The sequence below is a fragment of the Pleurodeles waltl genome, chromosome 2_1 (assembly GCF_031143425.1).
Source record: "Pleurodeles waltl isolate 20211129_DDA chromosome 2_1, aPleWal1.hap1.20221129, whole genome shotgun sequence".
Taxonomy (NCBI): domain Eukaryota; kingdom Metazoa; phylum Chordata; class Amphibia; order Caudata; family Salamandridae; genus Pleurodeles; species Pleurodeles waltl.
This window is the reverse complement of record NC_090438.1, coordinates 48885179-48907244: the sequence shown is the minus strand read 5'-3', so window position 1 is coordinate 48907244 and position 22066 is coordinate 48885179. Positions and strand designations below refer to the sequence as shown.

At 43.9% G+C, this 22066-nt stretch overlaps 1 protein-coding gene across 1 annotated transcript in view; it reads left to right on the top strand.

Annotated features, from left to right (window-relative positions):
• Window positions 1–18059, top strand: part of LOC138261170 (diacylglycerol O-acyltransferase 2-like) — a 252957-nt gene extending 234898 nt beyond the window's left edge. Inside the window, exons 7-8 of the mRNA XM_069209881.1 lie at window positions 5552–5754; window positions 15678–18059. Coding sequence (XP_069065982.1) covers window positions 5552–5754; window positions 15678–15832 — 358 coding nt within the window. The 3' untranslated portion in view covers window positions 15833–18059. The remainder of the gene's footprint in view (window positions 1–5551; window positions 5755–15677) is intronic.
• Window positions 18060–22066: the final 4007 nt, after the last annotated feature.

The window sequence follows — 22066 nt, the reverse complement described above, 5'->3', positions numbered from 1 at the left end:
TTTTGAAGGGTCTTTAGGAGCAAGAAACAGGGAAAAATGACTTATTGCTACCCTTCCTTTCTTTATGTAAGATTTCCTCATTTTGCATAGGCAAGAAGAGAATTAGGCTCTCTCTTTTGATAAGAAGCACAAATGCCCTCTTCTTGCACCACTGGATAAAGAAGTTCAAAATGCTTCACAGATTCATTTAGTTCAGGGCTCTGTACATTATCCTCCTTATTCAGTGTCTTCCTTTTGCTTGGCTTCAACCAACACAGTGCATCTCCCTGGTTAGCAGAAGGCCCAAGATCTTTCAGATCAACAGCAACTGCTTTTTTATCATTTCCAGCAGCTGCTGCTGTGAGGGATACAAGAAAGCCTTGCCTACCTCAAGTGACTCGTCTACGTGCGGCCTCTTTCTACATGGGTGATGGTGGCCTTGGGATCTGCCAGGACCATCCATTATGTTGTTAGCACCTCCATGATCAACAGGATGGTGAACCTAAGGCAGTACAAGACTCTTTTCCCCACCCCAGATACTGTGGTTAACAGACGCTCTGGACTAGGAGAGACACAGTATCGCAACAGCAGGCCCACAGTGCGTGAGGTATGAAACGAGCCCTGGCTAGAGCTCAGCCAATCCAACAACAGCTTAGAAGAGCGTGCTCTAAGTAACGGACCCAAGCTCCAAACGAGTCTAAGAGAGCAGGATGATCCTGACGGCATCTCTGCCTTCCTACCTATGCTAGGAAGAGAGGCTGCGTTTCAGAGATCAACTATATTTTGGCCTCTCAAGGGGCAGCCTCATTAGTAAGTACTGGGACGAGGTAGACAAGAGAAGGAGGTGATGGCTGAGAGCCTCTTGTGCCAGACAACATTCAGCATCCCTCAGTGTGCAATCAAAGCCAAATCAAAAATACACATGCATTTAATTCCCACACAATAAAATCCCCTCATAACAAAAACTAAGAAATTTGAATGTTAAAGTCCTGGAAAAATATATATACTTTTCATCCGATAAAAAGATAATAAACGTTGTTAAAATTAAATACATACAACCAAATTGTTACCAAAAAAACATAAAAACAAAAAAATGAATATGACCAATTAATGTGTCTTTTAACATGTAAACTATTTCACTGTCACTGAGTATTTATGCAGCTCAATTCCTATGCACAAATGACCAGTACCTATAGATAGTGTTAACAATAGTTCGTCTACACGTTTCTCTGGAGAAGGTTTGATAAAATCCACCTTTTTCAGGACTGAAACAGATAATTGTCTTTTTTACAATTAGAAAACATTTGACCATGTCACATGTCAATCTGAAATCTTAAGATTGTTAACACTGCCCATCCCTTACCATTATGGAATCTGTTGTCCATAGTGTGACATGTTTTTAGCATTCCAAGATAACCTACATACTGGTTTCACATGTGGAGGCCATTCAGGAGCTTTAAAACACAAATAGACTGCGTACAACCCCGCTGAAGACTAACACCCATTGTTATGTTAAGTTTTGTTATTCTAACCTTATTCCCGCCATATTTAGATGGCTTCATGTGTTATTGTTTTCTACTTGTACTCTTTTAATTTTGCTTGAATATGTTGTTGGGTTTGTGTGTGTTTTATTGGGGTTGTGTCATAGGGCGAATATAAGAATGAATCAGTGGATGGATAAATTGATAAAAGTGAAAAGATAACTGACAGAGTTCATGTATGATGACTTACTGAGTGCCTAAACTCATCAATCAGGTACTTTCATTCATAAACTTGACCTATTGGCATTGTCAATTCTTGTTTATACTCTTATTGTTCTTTGAGAACGCAATGAATGAGATCATGTGATGGATTCTTTCAGAAGTGTCCCTTCCTTACTGCAAATTTTTTGCTCTAGTGAACGACTCAAATTGTGCATATGACCAAGTGTTTACCTCTCTCATCTTTAATCCCACTCCAAAGATTTATTGCTCGGTTCATTCATTTTCTAACCATTTCTACCACTCCCCGGCTTGTTTCGCTCTGTTTCCTTCCAGTCACATCCATCTCTCCGTTTAGCTTTCTCTGTTTATCTGCCTATCACTCTTTCTTTCCCCTTTCTCTATGTGGCATTGGTCCATCAACTCAGAAGGCCTCATCAATAAACATTCATTATCTGTCAATAGTTTCAAGGTACCTCAATGTCAATGTGTGCTCTATAAATAGTATTTTATGCTATGTTAAGTTATATTATGCTGTGTTTTGTTAAGGTATGGTATTTTATGTTACGCTTCATCATAATGTGTTATGTTACAGTATGTCACCTACATATTGATTATCTACCCATCTGTTCGTTGTGTATCGCCTTTGCTCTCCCTTCATGGCATCTATTCAATCATCATTCCACTACTCTCCTTATCTAATTGTCTGAGTGACTAGTTTTACAAACTGTACATGCACATATCTACCTGTTTGTCCATCCACCCATCTATCCATCCATCTATCCATCCATCAATCCCTCTATCCATCCATCGATCCCTCCACCAAACCACCCACCTGCATACGTTCGTCCATCCATCCATCCATCCTTAAACCAATCTATCCACCGTTACTGAGTTTTGGAAACCCTTCGGACAGATGTGCTATACTTGGTAACCAGTGGGTGCATGAAGACAGGTACCTAATTTGGTGATTACCCTTACATTTATGGATGATTTAAGGGATGGACAGTGGTGAAGCAGAGACAGAGCGATAGTGTTATAGAAGCCATTAAGAATAAACATGCAAAGATTGACTATGTTTACAGGATAATAAATATGTAGACGTTTTGCCGTCAGCGACCAGTGGTAGAGATTGTGGGGTGAGTCACAGGAGGAATGGTGAGGACTGGAGGTCCAGAGAGTTTGCAGGGCCATGAACTGAGCTTTCATTTCAGCTGCAGAGCAGTGGAACAAGCACAGGAAAGATCTAAAACTTGATGGGAACTGAAACGACTTATTTATATTCCCCACTGATACTAGTGAAATGTTCCAGTTGCTCAACATTAGGACAATTTCTGTCAGAAACACTTAGGTGATTATTAAACAGGGTTACTGTGGCCTTCTAAGACGTCTCCCCAATATTTTGCCTACTAAGAACTCTCCCAAATATTTGGCCTACTAAGAATTCTCCCCAATATCTGGCTTATTAAGACATCTCTCCAAAATTTAGCCTACTAAGAAATCTCCCCAGTGTTTGGCCTGCTAAGATGTCTCCCCAGTATTTGGCTTACTCAGACATCTCCCCAATATTTGGCCTGCTAAGAAGTCTCCCCAGCATTTGGCCTACTAAGATGTCTCCCCAATATTTGGCCTACTAAGACGTCTTCCCAATATTTGACCTACTAAGAAGTCTTCCCAATATTTGGCCTATTATGACATCTCACCAAGATGCCTTCTCACCTTGGAAAATGATGTCCATTTCTCAACCAGCCCTGTAATCACATAGGCACCAGCTCAGCCAGCTCTCCACCAGACACAGAGCTCCATGCAAACCCCTCCTCCTGAAGTTTAAAGTTACCTCTGGGCTGGCTAATGAGTATTCATCCTTCCTAATCGTACATTGTAGTCCTTTCCAAACAATACTGCCTGTCAAAGTCCACTGCTAAGACTAACTTGCCACAGATGGTCAAGTTGTGGGGAAAAGGAGATAGAAAAAGTAAGAGTGGTTCGGTAGAAAAGACAAGAAAGGAAGTAATATACGTTTAGAAGGTGAGCATTAGTGGGTGTAAGACAATTTTAGAAGGAGGATGGGACTAACTGAGAGAAAGGAAAGAAAATTAATTTCTGCATCATGAGCATTCACGCGATATTAGAGGCAAAAAAAGGACATGATGTCTCGAAGAACAGTTTTGTAAATGGAGAAGAGGGGATAAGACGGACCATTGGGAATGACGATGGGTAGAGCAGGTGGTCATGAAAGAGGAGAACATCAGAAGATGAAGAAGATACTGCTTAAGTTAGAGGAGAACCATCCAATAGCCGGGCCTGCAATCCCCTGGAAGCCAAGAGTTACTAACATGGGATCATCATTGAGAGTGTCAGAGGCTACAGAAAGGTCAAAGAGGATGAGAGAGGAGGAAGAACGATAATGGTGGTTGAAGGTGATGAAAGTTGAGGCGTGTGAGGATCATCTTTATGGAGTCAAGATGGCAGAACCCCAACTGGAGGGGGTTGATTAGGTTATTAGAGAGGTATGAGGAAATTGACAACCCCCTGTTCGTTGTGGTAGAAGGTGGTTGAGAATGGAGGCCTGTTAGAGTTGTTTCAGATCTAAATTAACTCACAGAAGGCCACAAAAGTGGAATGAGGTGCAGAGTCCAGTATCACATCCAGGACATTTTAGGGTCACAACATGGAGTCAGGATGAATCGAGAATAGTGATGGCGATTTTCAAGATCGGATCAGGGAGAAGCAAAGGGCAGTGATGGAGGAAAAGTGAGAAAATGTTTCAAGAGGATCCCAACACCCCTCCGCTGCATGAGGGTCTGGGTGAATGAGTGAAGGTGGAATAATCTGTTTGAAGAGCAGCTTGAGTGACAAGTCTTTTGTCTAATCCAGGTCTCTGAGATGCCCTTTAAATGGAGGGGTCATTGTGTGTGAGTCAAAGTAACTAGTGATGTGGAAGGTTGTGTTGCACACATATCTAGCATTCAACACACAGATCTGGCCTTCAACAAGCAAGAGAAATGTATGTTGAATTTTGGGGATGACTTACCAGAGAGATTATTGTGGGTGTAATAGGGGTGAGCTCCTTGTCGTTGAGCAGGAGATATGGGAAGGTGGTGTGCCGAGGGAGCAGATAATTCAAGGGTACCAACCTTTCCAGGGGTGCAGGGACATGAGAGGTTCAATGTTCACCATCTGTACATCCATCTATCCTCGCTTTTCTTCACAGGTGGTACATTCTTCCCAATTTGCAATAACAACACGAGAACGGTTGTGGTACAAGTCACTGCACACGGTATCGTTCCCAAAAAAAAGGTGCTCTACCCCCCGGGCTAACCATCCCAGAAAACACCCCAAACTAAATAACATTTCACAGTTCTGAGTAAACACAATTCAGAAGAATCCAAACCAATGAGAGAATACTTTTAGCACACAATATCAATAGCAATTAGGTGAGTCACATTTGTCAATGAAAGCCAATCGGCTAAATATGTTCAAGGCATCTAGGAGCTTTGTGTTTGCTACTGCACAAGAGTTCCAGTATGTTATCAATGTACCACGCACGTTAGAAAGTTCATTTCTTTATTTCCATCTTGAAAAATGCAATATGGACATGAACACAGCCAACGCGTTTCACCTCTTACACATTGGGGCTTCTTCAGGACAAAATATAATGAAACGCTCTAACATGTAGGTCGTACATCTTCACCTCCATATGGTAATGACAAGAGTCTGGTATTGTTTCACAGAAGCGCACCTAATTCGTGCAGCATGTGTTTTGAAAAAGTACATTCTTCACAGGTGCATGTTGGCTATACCAATGTGACAAAACAATACACTGCGAAGCCTCCTGTCCTTCCTCACCTGGATCCTGTTGCTTCTCACAGGGCTGACCTGGTCCCCGCCTTCTCCTTCGGTGAGAACGAGCTGTACCGGCAGGTGGTCTTCGAGGAGGGGAGCTGGATGAAAGCCATACAGCAGAGGTTCCAGAAACTGGTGGGGTTCGCCCCCTGCTTCTTCTATGGGAGGGGTCTGACCTCTGCGGACTCCAAGGGGTTCTTGCCCTACTCCAAGCCCATCACCACTGTCAGTAAGTCATTTCTGTTTGTATTCAGGATCCCATGTTCTGGACTTCAATGAGAAAGGGGGGTGGGTAGAGATAAGTTTCGTTATTGTCCATGTCCAGGGTCCCTGCCATGTATTAGAAGGAGAGGAGTAGTATCTGTAAGATTCCTGTGGTCCTCATCGCTTTCCACTGCTCTGAGGTCTTGTGTTTGGAGGCAGACGTCTGGCAGAGGCAGTCCCTGCAGAACCTGGGCACAGAGGAGCTCAGGATGTGGGGCAAAGGACAAGTCACCAGGGGGGGCAAGAGGCACATGATGCAAACTGGAGGGGTGCACAAGGGACAGAGAGGCGGCTGATGGGCACTAAAGTTTGGGTGTGAGTTATACACCTTGTAGGACTTAATTACTGACTCAATTGAAATGAGTTCCACACATTACATTAGTTGTGAATCTCATGTCTTGCTAGACAGTTTCATTCATTTGGTGCAAGAGAAGCTCCATCTCACTTACTAGTTGTGAACTTCACTTCTAGCAACACGAGTGACACTCACTGAGCATAAGTCTGACTCCTTGGATCACGGTCACTCACTGGCTGTCAAGCCCCCACCCTGGTGCAGAGACTCTTACTGGGGGCGGGTTTCCTGAATTAGAACACACTAATTGGAGCACAGTGTCACTCACTGAGCCAGTAATATGTCTTAGAACACAGACTCACCCATCAGGTGTGGATCCTTTACGTTGGTGCACAGTCTCACTCCTCAGGTGTGGATCCTTTACGTTGGTGCACAGTCTCATTCATCAGGTGTGAATCTGAGACGTTGGTGAACAGTCTCACTCATCAGGTGTGGATCCTTTACGTTGGTGCACAGTCTCACTCATGAGGTGTGAATCTGACACGTTGGTGAACAGTCTCACTCATCAGGTGTAGATTCTTTACGTTGGTGCACAGTCTCACTCATCAGGTGTGGATCCTTTACGTTGGTGCACATTCTCTCTCATGAGGTGTGGATCCTTTACGTTGGTGCACAGTCTCACTCATCAGATGTGAATCCTTTACGTTGGTGCACAGTCTCACTCATCAGATGTGAATCCTATACGTTGGTGCACAGTCTCACTCACAAGGTGTGGATCCTTTACGTTGGTGGACAGTCTCACTCATCAGGTGTAGATCCTTTACTTTGGTGCAGTCTCACTCATCAGGTGTGAATCCTTTACATTGGTGCACAGTCTCACTCATCAGGTGTGAATCCTTTATGTTGGTGCACAGTCTCACTCATCAGGTGTGGATCTTTTATGCTGGTGCACAGTCTCACTCATCAAGTGTAGCTCCTTTACGTTGGTGCACAGTCTCACTCATCAGGTGTGAATCTGAGACGTTGGTGAACAGTCTCACTCATCGGATGTGAATCCTTTACGTTGGTGCACAGTCTCACTCATCAGATGTAAATCCTATACGTTGGTGCACAGTCTCACTCATAAGGTGTGGATCCTTTACGTTGGTGGCCAGTCTCACTCATCAGGTGTAGATCCTTTACGTTGGTACACAGTCTCACTCATCAGGTGTGAATCCTTTACAGTGGTGCTCAGTCTCACTCATGAGGTGTGGATCCTTTACGTAGGTGCACAGTCTCACTCATCAGGTGTGAATCCTTTATGCTGGTGCACATTCTCACTTATCAGGTGTGGATTTTTTACGTTGGTGCACAGTCTCACTCATCAGATGTGGATCCTATACGTTGGTACACATTTTCACTCATCAGGTGTGGATCCTTTACGTTGGTGCACAGTCTCACTCATCAGGTGTGGATCCTTTACGTTGGTGCACAGTCTCACTCATCAGGTGTAGATCCTTTACGTTGGTGCACAGTCTCACTCATCAGGTGTGGATCCTTTACGTTGGTGCACAGTCTCATTCATCAGATGTGAATCCTTTGTGTTGGTGTACAGTCTCACTCATCAGATGTGAATCCTATATGTTGGAGCACGATCTCACTCATAAGGTGTGGATCCTTTACGTTGGTGCACAGTCTGTCTCATGAGGTGTGTATCCTTTACGTTGGTGCACAGTCTCACTCATCAGATGTGAATCCTTTACGTTGGTGCACAGTCTCACTCATCAGATGTGAATCCTATACGTTGGTGCACAGTCTCACTCATAAGGTGTGGATCCGTTACGTTGGTGGACAGTCTCACTCATCAGGTGTAGGTCCTTTACGTTGGTGCACAGTCTCACTCATCAGGTGTGAATCCTTTATGCTGGTGCACATTCTCACTTATCCGGTGTGGATTTTTTTACGTTGGTGCACAGTCTCACTCATCAGATGTGGATCCTTTACGTTGGTACACATTTTCACTCATCAGGTGTGGATCCTTTACGTTGGTGCACAGTCTCACTCATCAGGTGTGGATCCTTTACGTTGGTGCACAGTCTCACTCATCAGGTGTAGATCCTTTACGTTGGTGCACAGTCTCACTCATCAGGTGTGGATCCTTTACGTTGGTGCACAGTCTCACTCATCAGATGTGAATCCTTTGCGTTGGTGTACAGTCTCACTCATCAGATGTGAATCCTATATGTTGGAGCACGATCTCACTCATAAGGTGTGGATCCTTTACGTTGGTGCACAGTCTGTCTCATGAGGTGTGGATCCTTTACGTTGGTGCACAGTCTCACTCATCAGATGTGAATCCTTTACGTTGGTGCACGTAAGGTCCGGGCCAGGCACCCGAACTTTTACTCTGGTGCACAGTCTCACTCATCAGGTGTGAATCTGAGACGTTGGTGAACAGTCTTACTCATCAGGTGTTGTCCTTCACATTACTGCACAGTCTCACTCCAAAGGTGTGGATCCTTTACGTTGATGCACAGTCTCACTCATCAGATGTGGATCCTTTACGTTGGTGCACAGTCTCACTCATCAGGTGTGGATCCTTTACATTGGTGCACATTTTCACTCATCAGGTGTGGATCCTTTACGTTGGTGCACAGTCTCACTCCTCAGGTGTGGATCCTTTTACGCTGGTGCACACTCTCAATCCTCATGTGTGGATCCTTTACGCTGGTGCACAGTCTCACTCATCAGGTGTGAATCCTTTACGTTAGTGCACAGTCTCACTCATCAGGTGTGAATCCTTTACATTGGTGGCAAGTCTCATTTATCAGGTGTGGATCTTTTACGTTGGTGCACAGTCTCACTCATCAGGTGTAGATCCTTTACGTTGGTGCACAGTCTCACTCATCAGGTGTGGATCCTTTACGTTGGTGCACAGTCTCACTCATCAGATGTGAATCCTTTGCGTTGGTGTACAGTCTCACTCATCAGATGTGAATCCTATATGTTGGAGCACTATCTCACTTATAAGGTGTGGATCCTTTACGTTGGTGCACATTCTGTCTCATGAGGTGTGGATCCTTTACGTTGGTGCACAGTCTCACTCATCAGATGTGAATCCTTTACATTGGTGCACAGTCTCACTCATCAGATGTGAATCCTATACGTTGGTGCACAGTCTCACTCATAAGGTGTGGATCCTTTACGTTGGTGGACAGTCTCACTCATCAGGTGTAGGTCCTTTACGTTGGTGCACAGTCTCACTCATCAGGTGTGAATCCTTTACATTGGTGCACAGTCTCACTCATCAGGTGTGAATCCTTTATGTTGGTGCACAGTCTCACTCATCAGGTGTGGATCTTTTACGCTGGTGCACAGTCTCACTCATCAGGTGTGAATCTGAGACGTTGGTGAACAGTCTCACTCATCAGGTGTTATCCTTCACATTACTGCACAGTCTCACTCCAAAGGTGTGGATCCTTTACGTTGGTGCACAGTCTCACTCATCAGATGTGGGTCCTTTACATTGGTGCACAGTCTCACTCATCAGGTGTGGATCCTTTACGTTGGTGCACATTTTCACTCATCAGGTGTGGATCCTTTACGTTGGTGCACAGTCTCACTCCTCAGGTGTGGATCCTTTTACGCTGGTGCACACTCTCACTCCTCAGGTGTGGATCCTTTACGCTGGTGCACAGTCTCACTCATCAGGTGTGAATCCTTTACGTTAGTGCACAGTCTCACTCATCATGTGTGGATCCCTTACGTTGGTGCACAGTCTCACTCATCAGGTGTGAATCCTTTACATTGGTGGCAAGTCTCATTTATCAGGTGTGGATCTTTTACGTTGGTGCACAGTCTCACTCATCAGGTGTGAATCCTTTACGTTGGTGCACAGTCTCACTTCTCAGGTGTGAATCCTTTAAGTTGGTGCACAGTCTCACTCATGAGGTGTGGATCCTTTATGTTGGTGCACAGTCTCACTCATCATGTGTGGATCCTTCACGTTGGTGCACAGTCTCACTCATCAGGTGTGAATCCTTTACGTTGGTGCCAAGTCTCATTTATCAGGTGTGGATCTTTTACGTTGGTGCACGGTCTCACTCATCAGGTGTGAATCCTTTACATTGGTGCACAGTCTCACTCATCAGGTGTGAATCCTTTACGTTAGTGCACAGTCACTCATCATGTGTGGATCCTTTACGTTGGTGCACAGTCTCACTCATCAGGTGTGAATCCTTTACGTTGGTGCCAAGTCTCATTTATCAGGCGTGGATCTTTTACGTTGGTGAACAGTCTCACTCATCAGGTGTGAATCCTTTACGTTGGTGCACAGTCTCACTTCTCAGGTGTGAATCCTTTAAGTTGGTGCACAGTCACTCATCAGATGTGGATTCTTTACATTGGTGCACAGTCTCACTCATAAATTGTGAATCTGAGACGTTGGTGAACAGTCTCACTCATCAGGTGTGGATCCTTTACGTTGGTGCCAAGTCTCATTTATCAGGTGTGGATCTTTTACGTTGGTGCACAGTCTCACTCATCATGTGTGGATCCTTTATGTTGGTGCACAGTCTCACTGATCAGGTGTGAATCCTTTACGTTGGTGTCAAGTCTCATTTATCAGGTGTGGATATTTTACGTTGGTGCACAGTCTCACTCATCAGGTGTGAATCCTTTACATTGGTGCACAGTCTCCCTCATGAGGTGTGGATCCTTTACGTTGGTGCACAGTCTCACTTATCAGGTGTGAATCGTTTACGTTGGAGCTCAGGGTCACTCATCAGGTGTGAATCCTTTATATTGGTTCACAGTCTCACTCATCAGATGTGAATCCTTTACGTTGGTGCACAGGGTCACTCATCAGGTGTGGATCCTTTACGTTGGTGCACAGTCTCACTCATCAGGTGTGGATTCTTTACATTGGTGCACAGTCTCACTCATAAATTGTGAATCTGAGACGTTGGTGAACAGTCTCACTCATCAGGTGTGGATCCTTTACATTGGTGCTCAGTCTCACTCATCAGGTGTGGATCCTTAACATTGGTGCTCAGTCTCAGTCATCAGGTGTGGATCGTTTATGTTGGTGCACAGTCTCACTCATCAGGTGTGAATCCTTTACATTGGTGTACAGTCTCACTCATCAGGTGTGAATCCTTTACGTTGGTGGACAGTCTCACTCATCAGGTGTAGGTCCTTTACGTTGGTGCACAGTCTCACTCATCAGGTGTGAATCCTTTACATTGGTGCACAGTCTCACTCATCAGGTGTGAATCCTTTATGTTGGTGCACAGTCTCAATCATCAGGTGTGGATCGTTTATGCTGGTGCACAGTCTCACTCATAAGGTGTGGATCCTTTACATTGGTGCACAGTCTCACTCATCAGGTGTGGATCCTTTACATTGTTGCACAGTCTCACTCATAAGGTGTATATCCTTTACGTCGGTGCACAGTCTCACTCCTCAGGTGTGAATCCTTTACGTTGGTGCACAATCTCATTCATTTAGTGTGAACTTTGCACCATCAGACTCATTCCCTGGGTGTGAGTTTCACTCCTTCATCAACAAGCTTACTCTTGTCCTCGACACAAACCCACTCACCTCTCAGTCTTGAGGTCTCTCCTGAGGAACCCCTGGAGCTCAGGTGGCCTTGGCTTTATCATGAAGTTCTCAGGAGTCAAGACACTGAAGGATCAGAGGGGGCTTTCATTGGACACTTCTGCTTGGAGCGATAAAAACTCTGGGCTATGATTCGTGTTTGAGAACTTCTGATTGCAGAGAGACGGGCGCAGAAGACTGAAAAGAACCAATAGGAGAGCAGAGCAGGGAATGAAAAGAACCAATGGGAGAGCAGAGGAGGGAATGAAGAGAACCATTGGGAGGGGAAGGAATGAAAAGAGCCACTGGGAGAGCAGAGGAGGGAATGAAAAGAGACTGTGGGAGAGCAGAAGAGGGAATGAAAAGAGCCACCGGGAGGGGAAGGAATGAAAAGAGCCACTGGGAGAGCAGAGGAGGGAATGAAGAGCCACCAGGAGAGGGGGAAATGAAAAGAGACTGTGGGAGAGAAGAGGATGGAATGAAAAGAGCCACTGGGAGAGCAGAGAAGGAAAAGAAAAGAATCTCTGGGAGATCAGAGGAAGGAATAAAAACTGCCACGAGCAGAGGAGGGAATAAAAAGAGAATGTGGGAGAGCAGAGGAGGGAATGAAAAGAGCCACCGGGAGAGGAGAGGAAGGAATTGAAAGAGAATTTGGGAGAGCAGAGGAGGGAATGAAAAGGCCCACTGGGAGAGCAGAGGAGGGAAAGAAAATAGTTGCCGGGAGATTAGAGGAGGAAATGAAAAGATCCACCTGGAGAGAAGGGAATGGAAAGAGCCACCGGGAGAGCAGAGTAGGGGATGAAAAGAGCCACGGGGAGAGCAAATGAGGGAATGAAAAGAGCCACTCGGAGAACAGAGAAGGGAATGAAAAGAAGCACCGGGGAGCCGATGAGGGAATGCAAAGAGCCACTGGGAGAGCAAAGGAGGGAATGAAAAGAGCCACTGGGAGAGCAAAGGAGGAAATCAAAAGAGCCACTGGGAGAGCATACGAGGGAATGAAAAGAGCCACTCGGAGAACAGGGGAGGGAATGAAAAGAGCCACTGCGACAGCAGAGGAGGGAATGAAAAGAACCAATGGGAGACCAGAGGAGGGAATGTAAAGAGCCACCTGGAGAGCAGATGAGGGAATGAAAAGATCCACTGTGAGAGCAGAGGAGGGAATGAAAAGAGCCACCGGGAGAGCAGAGAAATGAATGAAAAGAGCCACTGGGAGAGCAGAGGAGGGAATGAAAAGAGTCACTGGGAGAGCAGAGGAGAGAATGAAAAGAGCCGCTGGGAGAGAAGAGAAGGGAATGGAAAGAGCCACCAGAAGAACAGAGGAGGGAATGAAAATAGACTATGGGAGAGCAGAGGAGAGAATGAAAAGAGCCACTGGGAGGGGAGGGAATGAAAAGATACTGTAGGAGAGCAAAGGAAGGAATGAAAAGAGCCACTGGGAGAGCAGAGGAGGGAATAAAAAGAGCCACCGGGTGAGGGGGAAATAAGAAGAGACTGTGGGAGAGAAGAGGATGGAATGAAAAGAGCCACTGGGAGAGCAGCGATGGGAAAGAAAAGAGTCACTCGGAGATCAGAGGAGGGAATAAAAAGAGCCACCAGGAGAGGAGGGAATAAAAAGAGAATGTGGGAGAGCAGAGGAGGGAATGAAAAGAGCCAGAGGGAGAGGAGTGGAAGAAATTAAAAAAGAATTTGGGAGAGCAGAGGAGGGAATGAAAAGGCCCACTAGGAGAGCAGAGGGGGGATAGAAAATAGTCACCGGGAGATCAGAGGAGGAAATGAAAAGATCCACCTGGAGAGAAGGGAATGAAAAGAGCCACCGGGAGAGCAGAGGAGGGGATGAAAAGAGCCACGGGGAGAGCAAATGAGGGAATGAAAAGAAGCACTGGGGGAGCCGAGGAGGGAATGAAAAGAGCCACTGGGAGAGCAAAGGAGGGAATCAAAAGAGCCAGTGGGAGAGCAAAGGAGGGAATGAAGAGAGCCACTGGGAGAGCATACGAGGGAATGAAAAGAGCCACTCAGAGAACAGGGGAGGGAATGAAAAGATCCACTGCGACAGCAGAGGAGGGAATGAAAAGAGCCACTGGGAGAGCAAAGGAGGGAATGAAGAGAGCCGCTACGGCAGAAGAGGAGGGAATGAAAAGAGCCAGCATCACTGCACAAATTATGGATTGTTGCCCTACGAAATATAGAATATAATAGAAGCTTTTTAAAGAAACACTGTGGGTATCACATTACTAGGTGCAACACTGTTGAACTGTGTCCTTGGTGTTCCTAAAAGACCACGCATGCACATTGTATTTACAAGATGGAATCACATAGTATAATAATTGTTTTTGATTTTGTAGTTGTGTGAAGTTGCATTAGGGTTAAGGGCTGGAAGTGAGTCGCTGCCTAGCTACAACCTGTACCACTGGGACATGTATGGTAGGAAACTGCCCTTTTTATGGTCACCCCCACCCCTGCTTTTTGCTCCATTGCTGATGGAAGACTGACTTCTGCCATTTTTTAAAGTGGTGCCAATAGTAGGTTCTGGGTAGAAAAGGTCACCTCAGGGACAGATTAGCTGCTGGGGCTAGTAGCCCACCGACCACTTGCACCTAGACCCCTAACGCCCCTAAATCTAGGATTAAGGGCTACCCCTGACACCAGAACCACAATTCTGATCTGACTTGCAAGAAGGACATAGAAAACACCTGTATCATCAACAAAAGGAGCTGCACAAACCAAAGGCGCTATACTCTGCTTCTGTGATGAATTCCTGGAACTGCACAACAGTGGCTTGTCCTGGACCAGAGTTCGGCTCCCTCAGACAGAGGGACCCCTTTGAAAGCCAAAGGCAACTCCAGACTCCCCTGGACTTGTGGTATTAGTCCCCTGAAGTGTGACCCACATACCGGAACCAAAGATTCGCTGGCCATTGGGCATTCGAGGGATTGCCCAAAATTAGATGGTCCAGTGCATTGTGTGAAACACAGTCCTGCCTTCCAGGAAGTTACAGGCAGCTACCGTGGTCCCCGGGACCTCCGGATGTTGAAATAGCTTTTGTTGTGCTTACCGCTGCCAAGGCTTGTTGGTCGCCAGTCTGGTCTCTAACCCCTTTACTCAATGCTGCACCTCGAGTGAACTCTGCACAGTCTTCATCCAACGTCAGCAGCTGCTCCGTTGTTGACAGGTTACATCCGGTTCCCCAGCAGCACTGTGTAAGTGATAAAAGCAGCTCTCCCGCTTCGGCACTAAGCACAACCAGGGCAACCATGCATCCGGACTCTATGGGCCAGGTAAAATCGAACCGACTGTCGTGGGTTGGTCCTGGGACCCGCATCACTCACACCCTCTTTGGATTCCACACAACTCGACCTGCAAGTGACTGATCATCACTACCACTTTTTCCCATTGACCGCAATGCAAAAGTTCTGCAGTAGTAAATTGCTGCGATTTATGTTTTCCTCTAAAATCCATAACTCCGGTTATACGTATCTGATATTGCTTGTTCTGGAGTCTAAATTATTATAAAAATATGCTTTATTTTTATAAATTGGTGTCGGATTTATCTCGAGTCTTAACTCTTTGTTTACCATTTTCAGATGTACATCCTACACACTGGAAGATGTACTTACTGTTATAATGTGTTACTGGGGAATAAAAGTGTATCAGGACCTACAGAAAGGGTCTCCCAAACCCTTGGGTGGCGCCCCGGTGTAAGACACAGAGGACTGCAATGGGGGGGGTCCATCCAGTGGGCCCTGATCAATGAATTATTATTTGTAATTAACGTAATAATGTTACACTATAAGATGTGAAGTCACAAGACTGTAGATGTGCCAAACTGGATTGTTTTTCAGTGTTTGACCATTATTACGTTTATTATTGGTGATCTTTCTAGAACATTCCATTGCGACATGAAATGTAGTCACAGCTCTACAGATGTGTCTTCCGACAGCTTCTTCATTCCCTGTTGTCACTCACATTCTCCTGCGGCAGTTCTCTGACTGCTGTCCTCTTTCTCTGTGCTTCTCTTGCAGTGGGGGAACCTGTCACTGTGCCGAAGATCAAGAACCCGAGCCGCGAGATGGTGGAGTGGTACCATACCATGTACACCGAGTCCCTTATCAAGCTCTTCAACGATCACAAGACTAAATATGGCCTCAAACAGAATGAGGAGTTACGCATCCTCTGAGAGGACTGAGATGGACACCAGTGACATGTGGAGACCTCTCGCGATTAATGTCCATACCAAGATGATGAGCAGAGGAGAGCATTGATGGACACCGCTATGTGCTTCCTCTGCAGAAGGCCATTCCCCAATCTGGACACACAGAGTGCTTGAAGTAGTCTTGCTATAGCCTGCATTTTTGCTCTCAATCAAATACAAGAGTTTTTCTTGACTTTCATGTGTTGGCAATATCGAGCTCCCCACGGCTGCGAAAATTACAGCTGAGATGTTCATCTCGTCCTAGTGCTTTTGCATGGACTTTCTTGGAACAATAAGCTATGAAGTATGTGGGATCTGCTTCCTGCAGAGACTTCTGGGAGTGGCAAGCAATTATTTAGAGAATATTTTTGCAGATTTTGGATGATCAATTCTGTGGCCACCGCTTTCTGTAAATCAATCATATTTCCTGTCTACACTAAAGGAGAAATATAGTGAGTATTTCCTACCGGCACTGAGAGACAGATATTGTAGTGGCAAGCTCCTGCAGATATTGAGAGTCAATCATTTAGTGGCCACGTCCTATTGGTCATTTGGACCAGTCTTTCGCTCTTGGGACCAACATTGAGCAAAGAGTTTCTGCAGATATTGCTGGGAGGCCAATCATTTGATGACCATTTCCTGTAGATGTTGGGGACAAATAATTTTGCAACCACTTCTTGCAAATATTGAGGGACCAATCATTTTGTGGAACCTCATGAAGTTAATAGTGGGAGGAGGGGGTAATGGTCATTTCTTGCTGTTGTTATTGACAACTGAAGCACTTCTTTCAGAAACTGGTGGATGGATTATTTAGGGACTTCATTCAATAGCTACAAATCATTTACTGACAAATGGTCTGGTTTATGTTGTAATGCACTTGTAATTATGCAGTCAGAATATCAATCACTTTTTTGATGGAGTGACCTGTCTGCCAAACTCTAACACAGGCTCAAAATTCTACATATGTTAGGAAAGCAATGGATACATGATTGTATCTTGTAAAGTTAGTGGTCATACCCTCCCGATAAAGGTCACTTCCGTTGCATGTCAAGGGAACACACATTTCAACTACTTCATGCTCATACTGCGTTAAATAATGTAATGCCTGCCCTGAGAACACTGGGGACCAGTTGTTTAGTGACTACTTGCGCAGCATCACAGATGCAAACAATTAGGGGGCTATTCACAAAGATAACTTACACTTGTGAGTAATTTACATGTGTAATTTACACTTACACTTTTGAGTAATTTTACTATTTTGGGATATTCACAAAATCTGAGTGTAAAGTTACTTAAAATTCTAGACTTCCATGTCCCCATTCCCTGACAAAGAGTGGGGAGCCAAAATTACAAGAGCAAGTTACTACTGCCACAAAAGAAACAGTAGTAAGTTCAGGACCACACATGGCCAACCATTGATAGTGCAACCTTCTTGTAGAAAATAATGGTGATAGGGGCTTAGGACCCTATTTAATTCTTGGCAGTGAGGATACTCCATCACAACAGAGTATCCTTACCGCCAAGAATGCAGTTTGCCCACCAAAATTTATATGCGGGTGGATTTTAGGATTAATCACGCCGCAGACTACTCTGTCTCCGCCTTAGTTAATTTCCTCCAATGGCACTGTAGAGCTGCAGAGCAAGGGCTGTCATAGGCTGACCTGTAATTCCACCCCTCTAATTTTGACACGTGGAATTACAGGTCTGTTTTCAATGCTCGTCGCTGCTAGGAAAACCCTGGCAGTGAAAATTGCTAAATGCTTTTTATTTTTTATTTTATTTTTAAAAATAATGTTTAGGGGTTTCCTTTTTGAAAATATAAAAGCAAACAGTTTGGTGCAGGGTTCCGTCCCACTGACGGAGCCCTGTACCAAGCAGAAAAATGCATTGGCAGGCATCGCCATGATGATGGTTCCTACCAAAGCTTTATCAATGACTGCCAGCTTGGTGGTCATTCATAAATTTGGGGGGCTGAGTAATCTCAGCCTGGTGGATGTAAAGTCATCTGCCATGCCAGCAGAGATTACTCCGTCCGCCAACAGCAAAATCAAACCCTTAAGTAAAACCTATGGGAAATAATGTTAAACTAAATTATTTACAACAGCTAAAATATGGTTAACTGTAATTAATGTTTTAAAAGCATCTAAAAATTATAAAATGAATGTTTTAAAAGCATCTAAAAATTATAAAATATTTTGCCTAATCTTTTTAAATTTCCGTTATTTAATGTATACATTAATGTAATAGTAAATTGTACTAAAATAAATTTAAACTACTTTTAACTCTGCACATCACTTAAAACTTCAGAAAAATATTTTTATTTAATTTAACATATTTAAATTAATTAGGGATTTAATTCAAAATTAAGTTGAGAGTGCTGTAGCATTTTTTCATTTGTTCTGCGTTTATAAATATATCATTAATTTACATTGATATTTGATATACAGTATATTTTTTTGTGTTAGATTTATTATAACGTTTAATAAACTTCTGACTTTTTTCCTACACTTTAACATAACGAGGTCTCCACCACGACAGTGCAGTCTACCTGTGGTAAAGTATAGGGAAAAACAAAAAAGTTAAAAGTTTATTTACCTCAAAAAAGTAGTAACAATATTGTAAATATTAATGTCATTATTTTATATCTTCATTTCAAATGTAGATCCAACTGAAAAATGTCACAAACTTAAGAAAGCACTATTAACTTAATTTTGAACTAAATATTTAATCTACATACATTAAATACAATGTATTTTTTCAAAATTTAAAAAGTAAATGTCTACCTTAAATAAAAAATCAATTTATACAATTATTTATTTAGCATTAACAATTATTTAAAGTAATACACAGAAATATTTAAAAGTGGTTGAAATATTATTTATTAAAAATAATGTTACATTCTTTTATCAATTCACAAATGGTTGTTAAAATATTTTACAATTAAATTAGAAATATGTTTTATTTTTAGATTTTTTTAACCTTCAGTTATATTTTTATATTGTTAACTATTTGAAATAGTTTAATTTATTTTAATTTACCATTATTTAATGTGGGGTTTTATTGTTTGAGTCCCATTATTTTCTATGAGAGGGTGTTGCACTATCCGTGGTTGGCCATATGTGGTACTGGACTTACTCCAGCACTGAGCAGGAATAATTTACTACTATTTTGGTTCCTTTTTTGACTGTAGTAACTTTAGGAGTGCAGCCTTTTAATAGCAATGGGTTTACTCTTTTATGGGTGTGCATGTCCCGCCTTTAACCCTACTCGAATCCTACCTACACCCCTCTTACTCCACCCTTAATCCCTCCCATGTATTAGTAAGTATGTCCCATTTCCAGCCACTCCCCGGGACCTCCCACATTTACCACTAAGTAGGAAACGTACATGTTTGAGAATCTCCACATAGAAAGGACAGGGGTGGTGGAGGTGAAGATTTACACTTGTAGGTTTGCGAATAGGATTTTGGAGTGCGTAAGTGGTACTATTGTAGTCCTACTAGACTTTCTACAAAATGCAGTTTGTGAACAGGCCCTCGGGTGACTAGTTCCTGTACATACAGCCAGACTGGCCGATCAAAGCGTTCGAGCAGCGATTTAGTGACCACATCTTGCAGGTGCTGAGTAACCAACCATGTACTGTACCTAAAGCTTGCAATAACATTTGGCTTCCTCTGTTAGGTGACCACTTCTTGAATTTCCTGGCAGTGTGGGCTCAATGTGTAGTGCCCACCTTCTTAATATGCTGTGAAACTGATCATGGTTGAGCGTGTGTTGCTCATGCACTCTTTACTAGTTTCCTAATTCTTGAGTGATCCTGGTGCAGCCACGTGGTTATACCCATTTCGTGGGCCAGTTTGATCTATCTCCTGCATAATGTCTAGAGCTCCATTTTGTTTTACCTACCTTTTCTTAGGGACCTGTTTTTGTACCCACACCCTGCCTAATTCTTGGACATCCATTTTATTTTATCCACCTCTTGCATGTTATAAGGTACCCTTCATAGAGGGCCCCCTTCTTGCATATCCCCAGAACCCATCCGTGGTGCCCATTTACTGACTATTCTGGGAGACTCCCCATGCATTGAACATTCTCAGCCATAGACTCCTAAGAGCTCAGGCTGGAAGTAAATGTGAGTGTCTCAAGGCACGATTAGTAGGTGCGCCATTGCGTCTTAGGCAATACGTCATCCAGTGCAGGCTGTCCCACTGAGTGCAGACGGCAGGTAAGTAATAGTGCATCTCCCTAGGGTGAGGACTGGAAGGCAATGCCTGGTGCTGCAGCAGGCTGACTTAAGACTCTCTGATTCTGAGATGTTTCTCCAATTTAAAGAGGCGGATTCCTACTAGCGATGTAATCCAGCGGAGGTGAAGGTGATGTGGCCTATCCGCAAGAGGCTCTGACCTTAGTACATGTGAAATCAGGTGTGATTCCTGGCTTCTGCAAAACATTCCACTGTTCTTGCCAAATAACTGAATTTCTCAATGCATAACAATGAAAAAAAATGTGTAACATAGTCTGGTTCTGTTGTTAAGCGCTTTAATGCGCATTGGCCAGATGTCCACTACAAAAGCAGCTTCAAAAAATGAGAGACAGATCTGCTAAAGCTCTAGCTGGGAATCAAAAGGTTAGGTTTCTGCTGTGCTATGATGAGGTTTGGAGGCAAAGACTTCACCCCCCTTCATGCCCTTCTGCTCAAAGTGATTCCAGAGTATCCTCAATTTTATGTAGTATCCCAGACTAGCATTTAATAAAGGTAGAACATTTATTTTTCATTTTCTGGGGGTTTGAAAGGAGTGTCCATCATGGACCAAACTCATCCCGGTCAATATCCTAGTATGAATTCTAATGCCACTTTCTTACATTATTACCATTGTTTTGTTTTTTTTTTCTTGCTGAAAATCACTTTTCTAATTAATTGCAATTTTGAAAAAAATTCCCATTATTTTATTAATGCACAGAAAGTAATAAGAAGCGAACTATGTTGCTCACTTACCTAAAGCAATTTTAAGTAAAGAATTTGGTTGTTAAAAAGTGCAAAAATAATTACTCGAAAGCACACAATTTGGGAAAGGGCAGGCCGGGTTAAAACTAGGGGCCTCATTTGCAATAGTGTGGCTCAGGGCAGTGCTGCAAGGCTTCTTGCTGTGCTGCCCTGCATCTAAAAAAAGGGCAGGAATCTGTGCATTCCTATCCTCTTCCGCTGCACTGGCGCACAACTGGGTGCCATGCGCCAACGCAGGCACCCTTGCAACGTGGTGCACGGGTGTCTGCATTGCAGGAATGATTGTTTTTGTGTAGGAAGGTGTACCTGGAGGCATGATCCTCCTGTGTGTGCTGCAGAATGCAGCAGAAAAAGAAAGAGGAAAAACAAGGAGAAATATGGTTATTCTCCTTGTTACACCTCCCCTGGGGAGGCGTAGGATTTTGAAGCATTCCCAGGTTTCGAAATCCTTGTAAATCTGGGAATGCGTCAATAGGTGTGGCATGGGAACACCCACCGCAACACCCATGGAACACCTCTATGACGCATAGTAAGGCAACGCAGCGACTTGCGCTGCGTTGTCTTACTCAATATCTACAAGGCCATGAAAAGCCACGCAAAGTGGTTCTGCGTGGCCCTATAGATATTGATCAGCACCCTGTGCTGCAGTGCATCACAAAAAGTGTGCACCAGTGGCACAAGCCGCTTGTAAATAAGCCACTGTGTCTCCTGGTTCCCCATTTCCAAATGGTCCGCCAGACCATACCATAGCTGGCAGTAATTTGGATGCCAAGGCAAAGGGGCTGCCCTCCTCAGAGAAACGTCAGTGTGCTGTGGTCCTTGCCAAGCTTAGAAAACAATGTTTATCTCAAGCACTTTCAGGTGAAGTGTAAATTTGATGTGTGATGTCGAGTATCTGTGGCGGTATCTGGATACTTAGCCTTAGTCACAGTAAATACTGACATATACCTTTGGTGAGTCAAAGTTTAATATTATGTCATTCGCTTTCGACACCACAGTTGTTCACTTTCTAAACTTGTCTTTCAAAAGTTGCAGTAGCGAGAAGTAAAGGCTTACTCAAGGAGATGGTAAAGGGATTAGATCTCAAATTCAGTAGGACTAGTGAGCACGCTTGATAAACTCAATCTCAAGTCGAGGTACAGCTTTAAAAAAAGCCTGAATTGGGGAGGGGAATTTAAAATAAAAGCCCAAAAATGTGGAATGTGGCTCATAGTC